Source organism: Haematobia irritans, chromosome 3, assembly GCF_050003625.1.
Source record: "Haematobia irritans isolate KBUSLIRL chromosome 3, ASM5000362v1, whole genome shotgun sequence".
Classification (NCBI taxonomy): domain Eukaryota; kingdom Metazoa; phylum Arthropoda; class Insecta; order Diptera; family Muscidae; genus Haematobia; species Haematobia irritans.
The window spans coordinates 9,951,320-9,961,721 of record NC_134399.1 but is presented as its reverse complement, the minus strand read 5'-3'; the positions used below and the strand labels follow the sequence as shown (position 1 = coordinate 9,961,721).

Here is a 10,402-nt window from a genome sequence, read left to right as displayed (position 1 = left end):
TTATTTCTATAGAAAATTTTGTAAAAATTTAATTTCTATAGAAAATTTTTGCAATATTTTATTGCTTTAGAGAATATTGTCAAAATTTTATTTCTATAGAAAATTTTGTCAAAGTTTTATTTCTATAGAATATTTTGTCAAAAATTTTTCTTTATGGAAAGTTTTGTCAAATATTTATTTCTATAGAAAATTTTGTTAAAATTTTATTTCTATAGAAAATTTTGTAAAAATCTTATTTCTATAGAAAATTTTGTCAAAATTATATTTCTATAGCAAATTTTGTCAACATTTTATTTCTATAGAAAATTTTTTCTAAATTTTATTTCTGTAGAAGATTTTGTCAAAATTTTATTTCTATAGAAAATTTTGTTAAAATTTTATTTCTATGGAAAATTTTGTAAAAATTTTATTTCTATAGAAAATTTTGTCAAAATTATATTTCTATAGAAAATTGTGTCAATATGTTATTTCTATAGAAAATTTTGTAAAAATTTTATTTCTATAGAAAATGTTTGCAATATTTTATTGCTTTAGAGAATATTGTCAAAATTTTAACTGTACAGAAAATTTTGTCAAAATTTTATTTCTATAGAAAATTTTGTCAAAATTTTATTTCTATAGAAAATTTTGACAAAATTTTATTTCTATAGAAAATTTTGTCAACATTTTATTTCTATAGAAAATTTTGTCAACATTTTATTTTTATAGAAAATATTGTCTTGGCAATGGAATTTTTGTTGAAATTTAGTGAAAAGTATTTTTTCGCGTAAAAAATACCTTTGATGTACTATCTTAAAAATTGTATTTGGCATCCCTGCCACCTATACATGGACAAACTGTATTATTGGCATTCAGCAGAATTTTTTGCAAGAGCTGGGATTAATAGCCACTTGTACCAAAAAAAGTACAAGAGCATTAAAATTGCCAACACTGATGTCAACAGCTGTTTTTGCCGGTCAATTTCGCATTTCACCATCATCTTCCTTAAAAACAATAAGCGTTTGTTTGTATTATAAAAAAAAACTAATAAGAGAAGTTAGCATCTAATAATCCTGTAAATATGGAAGAAAAGGAGCAAATGGATCCCTGTGATGATGGGGAAAAGCCAGGATGCAGCAAAACATTTGCAGCAGATCAACAACGTAAACAAGAAGATGAAGACTTGGCCAACATAGTAACGGCGGAGGAATATCTAATGCGTAAGGATGTCATACTCTTGGATTATGAGAAACAAATGTTTTTGGATATGGTCCATGCCGATGCTCTTTTGGTTTGTGCCAAGTAAGTTACAAATCATGAAGTGTTCGTGAATTAATGCGGACACTTTGTTTAGTTTAAAAATGTTTGGGGGTAATTATATTAACAATCAATTTTAATTAATTTATATTTGTACATGAGTATGGAAATGTTTACTTTTTTTTATAATTTAATTTTTGTTTTATTATTTTGGATATTTCCAGAGGCATCTCCTATGAGAGAGTTTTATTTAACATCCTCAAAGCCTACAGTGATGCGGGTAACTTGATATTGGTCATTAATAGCTCGGATTGGGAAGAGGAATACTACAAAAGCAGATTGGAAAAGAAATACATTCATGAGGTAGCCAATACTGCTACAGAAAGGTAGAGGAATAACATTAACTGTAACCACCATTGGAATCACAAGTTTTATTTTCTTGCAGAGAACGTGTCTACTTGGAGGGCGGTATACAATTCATAACCACTCGTATCCTGGTTGTTGATTTACTAAAGCAACGTATCCCTGTCGAATTAATAACTGGCATTGTGGTATTAAGAGCTCATACCATTATAGAATCTTGCCAAGAAGCTTTTGCATTACGTCTCTACCGCCAGAGAAATAAATCGGGCTTCATTAAGGCCTTCTCCAGCAGTGCTGAGGCTTTTACCATTGGCTATGGTCATATTGAGCGTATAATGCGTAATTTGTTTGTAAAAGAACTTTTCATTTGGCCACGATTTCATGCGGTGGTACAAGCCTCTTTGAAACCTTTTGAGGCCCAAACTATAGAGTTACATGTTCCACTGTCGGAGAAAATGAAATTAATGCAAACGCATATTTTGGATATTATGAATTATTTGGTGCGTGAAATTAAACGCATCAATCGCAATGTTGACATGGAAGAGATAACAGTGGAGAATTGTGTAACGAAGAAATTTCATAAAATCCTACAGGCTCAATTGGATTGCATATGGCATCAGTTGAATTCACAAACCAAACTGATAGTGGCCGACTTGAAGATCTTGAGAAATATTATGATGTAAGTATGAAGGAAATCAAAAATTTGGGTACTGCGAAGATGTTGATCAGATTTTATGCCTCATTTTTGATGTGGCCTAAGTGATCTGTCTGTGTAGGTTTGATGCTAGGAATTATTCTACCTAATTTGAAATTGAGTCCTAGACGTTTGTCTTGACTTGAATGCAAAATTCTTAATGATGCTCAAAAAGCTACTATTTTAGCTGGGGACGTTTGCCCTGATGATCAGACTTTAAGAATCGATATTGAAGCTTGAATTCTAGCACCGTTTTTTATGAAGCGATTCAACATTTTCGTGACGATAATGTGGCCTATGACAAATGGGGAAAAAGTCACCAAACTGCGAATTATTCCAGCCAATTTAGAATTGGGTTGAATTTTTCACTAACGCATTTTTAGTTTCGCTTTAAACGCCTCCAACAATTAAAAAACCAAATCAATTTTCTTTTAGTTCCACCATGTACAATGATTCCGTAAGTGCTTATGCATTAATAAAACGCTACAGAACTACAGAATATGCCCTTAGTAATTCTGGTTGGACCTTATTGGATTCAGCAGAACAAATTTTCAAATTATCCAGGGAAAGAGTATACAATGCTCAAGGAGGTGAGTTAAAAAGAAAACCAATCCTTCCTTGCAAATACTAATCTCTATAATGTCATAGAATTCGAACCCGAACCCTGTCCTAAATGGAAGTATTTAAGTGAAATTTTGAAAGTTGAAATTCCTGCGGATATGAAACGTACCAAACCCGATTGCTATGATCCCCCAAAAGTTCTAATTCTCTGTCAAGATACCCGTACTTGTTATCAACTCAAACAATTTCTTACACAAAGTGGAGAACGTTATCTTCTGTATACAGCCATGCGTCAGCAGATTCCTGTGGGAAAATTAGGCAAACCATTTGAAAAGATCCAAGCTGCCAAGGATATAGAAATTAGTATGTCGCAATCATCGTTAAATCAAACATCTCAAAAATTAAGAAAACCTGATGGTACTACCGACGAGACGGTCGATGAGTCCTCCTCGCAACAGGTGGATGAATTGACTCAACTCCTAACACAAGGAGATTTGGAAGATATCGAGGCAAACTATTTTCAAGAAAGCTATATGTTAACCATGACTCAAACACAATTTAATGATTCTGATTTAACGCTAATGAATGATAGTGGCACTGGAGCCGATACAAGTGTTGATAATTCCATATTTGAACCATTTCCTGAAATGGAAAATTTAGATATAACAGCAACGGTGGCAGCAAGAAAACAACCATTGATATGTTTGCAAACTTTTAAAACTGAAAAGGAGGGGGCCACAGCCTTGGACAGGGTCTTGGATGAGATAATGCCCCAATATGTTATCATGTATCATTGTAATGTAACAGCTATACGTCAATTGGAAATATACGAAGCCCGCCAAAGAAGGCCAGCCAAGGAGCGAATGAAAGTGTTCTTTTTAATACATGCCAGAACTGTGGAGGAACAAGCCTATCTTACAAGTTTACGAAGAGAGAAGCAGGCATTTGAACTGATCATAGAAACAAAAAGTGTAAGTGGAGTTTGGCAAAGCTATTGGACAATAATTTTATTGTAACGAAGAGGGCCGATAAAAACAAACATTTTGGAAAATCGGCGATTTATTTCAACAAAGTTTCCTTATATCGCTATATACTTGGCCCAGCTTGACTCCATATTTTTTAATCCCGATTAAGAATAAATTTTCTCTGTGCCTGGTAAATAGTTCACGAGGGGGTGATGATTATGGCCATTGTGTGGCTTTTTAACTTTGAAATGAAAAGGAAATCGAAGATCAAATCAGGCTAATACGGTAGATGGGTCTACAGCTCGCACCCAAGATCGACCAATTCTACCATGGCGATGACAGAGATGTGAGCCTACGTGCTATCATAGAGAAATTATTTTTTTTTTCATTTCAGTGTCGTTTCGGACCACTAAATCGGAGTAATATAGGTCTGGGGCCCCAACCTAGTGTATCCCATAAAATGATGGCAATCACCTTTCCGGCCAATCAGATAGAACTGTCTTTCCTTCTTTTCCTTGTTTGGAAAAACGATGGATTGCCTCTTTCGTACCCAAAGTTTCATGCAGGATATGAACACCTATCTCGAGCATTTTCTATATGCCTTTGAGCTTCTTCTATTGGTTACCTACTAATACAAAATCTAGCATTTTTCAATATCCTCCATGGACACCGGTTTTGGAGTGCCAGGTCTTTGGTAAACTAAAAATGACGTGGGGTCGCATTTTCGGTGGCCATTTACGAAGAAATAAAATGTTGACAAAATTTTCGATAGAAATAAAATTTTTACAAATTTACGAAGAAATAAAATGTTGACAAAATTTTCTATAGAAATAAAATTTTGGAAAAGTTTTCTATAGAAATAAAATTTTGACAAAATTTTCTATAGAAATAAAATTTTGACAAAATTTTCTATAGAAATAAAATTTTGACAAAATTTTCTATAGAAATAAGATTTTGACAAAATTTTCTATAGAAATAAAATTTTGGAAAAATTTTCTATAGAAATAAAATTTTGGAAAAATTTTCTATAGAAATAAAATTTTGACAAAATTTTCTATAGAAATAAAATTTTGACAAAATTTTTTATAGAAATAATATTTTGACAACATTTTTTATAAAAAAAAATTGAAAAAAAATGTTCTATAGGGTAAAACAGACTTTTGGTTTTTTTTATAAGATAGGCTATCATACAACATTTTACAAAATTTTCTATAGAAATAAAATTTTACAACATTTTCTATAGAAATAAAATTTTGACAAAATTTTCTATAGAAATAACATTTTGACAAAATTTTCTATAAAAATAAAATTTTGACCATTTTTTTTTGGAAATAAATTTTTCACAATTTTTTTTCTTTTTGGAAATAAAATTTTGACAAAATTTTCTATAGGAATAAAATTTAAAAAAAAAAACTATAGAAATAATATTTTGACATTTTTTTTATAAAAAAAAAAAATTAAAAAATGTTCTTACTCTAACAGATTTTTGGTTTTTTTATATGATAGGTTTCTTACTTCTTTCTTTCTTTTTATTTTTGTTTTCAGAAAATGGTTATTCCGGAATATCAAGATGGTAAAACCGATGAAGCATTTAATCTATACAAAGCTTATAAAGAAGATACAGTGGAATCTGCCAATGCTCAAAGTCGTAAGGCGGGTGGCCAAATATGCAAACAGGCCGAAGAAGAACCTAATCCCAAAATTATTGTGGATATGAGAGAATTTCGTTCAGATCTTCCATGTTTAATACACAAAAGGGGCATAGAAGTATTGCCTGTGACAATAACAGTAAGAGACGAATATTAATTTATTTAACAATATTTTAATTTAATTTAACCATATTTTCAGATTGGTGATTATATTCTAACTCCGGAGATATGTGTGGAACGTAAATCAATTTCTGATTTAATTGGATCCTTAAATTCGGGTCGTTTATATAATCAATGTATACAAATGCAACGTTATTATGCCAAGCCCATATTATTGATTGAATTTGATCAGAATAAACCTTTTCATTTGCAAGGCAAATATATGCTTTCACAAAATACCACTGCCACAAATACCGATATAGTTCAAAAATTACAATTGCTAACTTTACATTTTCCCAAATTACGTTTGATATGGTCACCTAGTCCTTATGCTACGGCTCAATTATTCGAAGAATTGAAATTGGGCAAAGCTGAACCAGATCCTAAGCATGCTGCAGCCTTGGGAGCTGATGATATAGGCGCATATGATGATTTAAAATTCAATGCCAATGTTTATGATTTCCTATTAAGGTTGCCGGGAGTTAATACTAAGAATATACATAAACTTATGCGTCATGGTGCGAGTTTGAAGGATTTGCTGAAGAAATCTCAGGTATGTATAGTGAAAAAGTTCAGAAATGTATAACAACCATTGTTGTATAGATCGGAAGCACGGTTGCCACATTTGGTACAAAATAATATTCCTTTCCAACTAAAATGTACTTCAAATGTTTTCTATAGAATTAACATTTTGCCAAAAAAAAGAAGAAATAAAATTTTGACAAAATTTTCTAAAGAAATAAAATTTTGACAACATTTTCTAAAGACATAAAATTTTGACAAAATTTTCTATAGAAATATAATTTTGACAAAAGTTTCTATAGCAATAAAATTTTGACAAAATTTTCTATAGAAATAATCTTTTGCAAAAATTTTCTATAGAAATAAAATGTTGACAATATTTTCTAAAGAAATAAAATGTTGACAAAATTTTCTGTAGAAAAAAAAATCTTTAGAAATAAAATTTTCTATAGAAATAAAATTTTGCAAACATTTTCTATAGAAATAACATTTTGCAAAAATTTTCTATAGAAATAAAATTTTGACAAAATTTTCTATAGAAATACAATTTTGACAAAATTTTCTAAAGAAATAAAATTTTGACAAAATTTTCTATAGAAATAAAATTTTGACAAAATTTTCTATAGAAATAAAATTTTGACAAAATTTTCTATAGAAATAAAATTTTGGCATAATTTTCTATAGAAAAAAAAATTTGGCCAAATTTTCTATAGAAATACAATTTTGACAAAATTTTTTATGGAACTAAAATTTTGACAACATTTTTTATGGAAATAAAATTTTGACAACATTTTCTATAGAAATAAAATTTTGACAAAATTTTCTATAGAAATAAAATTTTGACCAAATTTTCTATAGCAATAACATTTTGACAAAATTTTCTATAGAAATAATCTTTTGCAAAAATTTTCTATAGAAATAAAATGTTGACAATATTTTCTAAAGAAATAAAATGTTGACGAAATTTTCTATCGAAAAAAAAATCTTTAGAAATAAAATTTTCTATAGAAATAAAATTTTGCAAACATTTTCTATAGAAATAACATTTTGCAAAAATTTTCTATAGAAATAAAATTTTGACAAAATTTTCTATAGAAATAAAATTTTGACAAAATTTTCTATAGAAATACAATTTTGACAAAATTTTCTAAAGAAATAAAATTTTGACAAAATTTTCTATAGAAATAAAATTTTGACAAAATTTTCTATAGAAATAAAATTTTGGCATAATTTTCTATAGAAAAAAAAATTTGGCCAAATTTTCTATAGAAATACAATTTTGACAAAATTTTTTATGGAAATAAAATTTTGACAACATTTTCTATTGAAATAAAATTTTGACAAAATTTTCTATAGAAATAAACTTTTGCAAAAATTTTCTATAGAAATAAAATTTTGACAATATTTTCTAAAGAAAATGTTGTTGACAAAATTTTCTATAGAAAATAAATTCTGTAGAAATAAAATTTTCTATAGAAATAAAATTTTGCAAACATTTTCTATAGAAATAGCATTTTGCAAAAATTTTCTATAGAAATAATATATTGACAAAATTTTCTATAGAAATACAATTTTGACAAAATTTTCTATAGAAATAAAATTATGACAAAATTTTCTATAGAAATAAAATTTTGACAAAATTTTCTATAGAAATAAAATTTTGGCATAATTTTCTATAGAAAAAAATTTGGCCAAATTTTCTATAGAAATATAATTTTGACAAAATTTTTTATGGAAATAAAATTTTGACAACATTTTCTATTGAAATAAAATTTTGACAAAATTTTCTATAGAAAAAGAATTTGACCAAATTTTCTATAGCAATAAAATTTTGACAAAATTTTATTGCTATAGAAATAAAATGTTGACAAAATTTTCTATAGAAAAAAAAGATTCTTTAGAAATAAAATTCTCTATAGAAGTAAATATGTAATAGAAATAAAATTTTCCAAATTTTGTAATATAAAAAAATATTTGACAAAATTTTCTATAGAAAGAAAATTTTGACAAAACTTTCTATAGAAATAAAATTTTGGCATAATTTTCTATAGAAAAAAAAATTTGGCAAAATGTTCTATAGAAATACAATTTTGACAAATTTTTTTATGGAAATAAAATTTTGGCAACATTTTCTATTGAAATAAAATTTTGACAACATTTTTAATGGAAGTAAAATTTTGCTAAATTTTGTAATAGAAATAAAAATTTTGACCAAATTTTCTATAGCAATAAAATTTTGCAAACATTTTCTTTAGAAGTAAAATTTTAATAATAATAGATTTTAATTTAACAATTATTTTTTTTTATTTTTATATATTTTTTATGACTCTTATGTGTAATTATTTTTTGTATTGTAGGAAGAGCTGGCCACCCTTCTGGATTCAAAGGAAAATGCTAAATTATTATGGGACATCTTGCACGTGGCCCATTTACCGGAAAAGGATGAAGTTTCGGGTTCAGCTGCCATATTGGCAGCAAGCAGGCAAATGGGCACACATTCACGTTTTAGAAGAGGTGCAGCAGCTAATGTGGGCAGCAGAGGAGGAGGAGGCCTAATGCGTAGATTTAAGAATTAGTAATAATTATTAAAGTAAGCATATTTGAATTTAAAACTCAGCGGAGAAACCTACATCTAAAGGCATATTCATTTTTAGTTATTTATTCAAATTGTTTTTTATAGAATTTTTATAAACATGTTATCGAAGGAATTCATATGGGGAAAGTAAGATTAAAACTAACTTTAATAATTTTGCATAATTAACTATTTTTAAAAATTCCTCCTAGGGGTGATAGAGCTCTTGTTCCCCAATTATAAAATTCTTAAAATTCTTAAGTATTATTGTTATCACCCCTTCTTTTTGCCTTAGTGATATCCTAAATAACATAAGAAATTCCTTCTAAATACAAATGTCAATAAATTTTCTACAACCACAACAATTTTATGGAATTTTAATAAAATTCTTAAAGGTGATTGATAGTAACCAATTTCTTAACTATCAATTTAAAAGTTTTATTTTATTTATGTACTAAATGTAAGTCCATAAATTTATTTCTATACTCTTTCCAATTGCATATTTTAGGGGGGTTATTGCTGAGTTTGTGTGTGTCGCACAACAGAAATGAGTGGTATTCTTTTGAATTGAAGTAGAGAAGATAATTTATAGCAAATTTTACAGTGTCTTACGCCTGATTAAAATCCAAAACATTTTTTTTCTTTTCTTAGGGGATTTAAATAGATTTATAGTTAATCCGTTACGTGGCCCCGAAGACGATAAAAATTTCAGTTTTTCTGGCAGAATTGTGTTGATAAAGCGAAAACCGTGAAACATTTATAGATGGAGCTATTGAACTGCCTTAGCAGAATTTTTACACAATTTCACCTCAAGATTTTATTTTTAACCAGGTATGTAACACATGAAAGTTCATTAATGCCCATGTTCGAATATCCACTACCAGCTTAATGTAAATCGCTATCACGTTCTTGATGTTCTGAGGCACATATTCATCGAAATTTTTCTTTAGAAATAAAATTTTGAAAAAAAATTTTATAGGAATAAAATTTTGACAAAAAATTTTCTATAGAAATAAAATTTTGAAAAAATTTTCTATTGAAATAAAATTTTGCAAAAATTTTATATAGAAAAAAATAAATTTGCAAACATTTTCTATACACACAAAAAAAATTTTCTGATTCAATCACGAAATTAGTTGATCCAATTAATATTTAATTGAAATGTCTTCAATCACAGAAATTATAGTATCAATTAAAAAATTAATTGAAGGTCAATTAAAAAGTTAATTGATCCAATTAAAAAATTAATTGATACTATTATTTTTTGATTGATTTTTTTTTTCAATTAAAAAATTTGTTGAATCAATTAAATTTTTAATTGAATATTTTTTAAAACTCAATTAAAATTTTAATTGGAAAATTTTTCGTGAAATTTTTTTGTGTGTAGAAATAAAATTTTACAACAATTTTCTATAGGAATAAAATTTTGCAAAAAATTTCTATAGATATAGAATTTTGCAAAAATTTTCTATAGAAATAAAATTTTGCAAACATTTTCTTTAGAAATAAAATTTTGAAAAAAATTTTTATAGGAATAAAATTTTGACAAAAAATTTTCTATAGAAATAAAATTTTTAAAAAATTTTCTATCGAAATAAAAAATTTGCAAAATTTTTTTATAGAAATAAAATTTTGCAAAAATTTTCTATGGAAATAAAATTTTGTCAAAATTTTCTATGGA

General features: G+C 27.2%; 1 protein-coding gene across 1 annotated transcript; it reads left to right on the top strand.

Moving 5' to 3' along the window:
* Positions 1-980: 980 nt before the first annotated feature.
* mei-9 (DNA repair endonuclease XPF mei-9) lies at positions 981-9,086 on the top strand. Its single transcript, XM_075300299.1, has 8 exons — positions 981-1,281; positions 1,461-1,622; positions 1,682-2,278; positions 2,729-2,883; positions 2,942-3,825; positions 5,365-5,607; positions 5,668-6,180; positions 8,507-9,086. Exons 1-8 carry the CDS (start codon positions 1,061-1,063, stop codon positions 8,723-8,725), a joined length of 2,994 nt encoding a protein of 997 aa, XP_075156414.1. The 5' UTR covers positions 981-1,060; the 3' UTR covers positions 8,726-9,086.
* Positions 9,087-10,402: the final 1,316 nt, after the last annotated feature.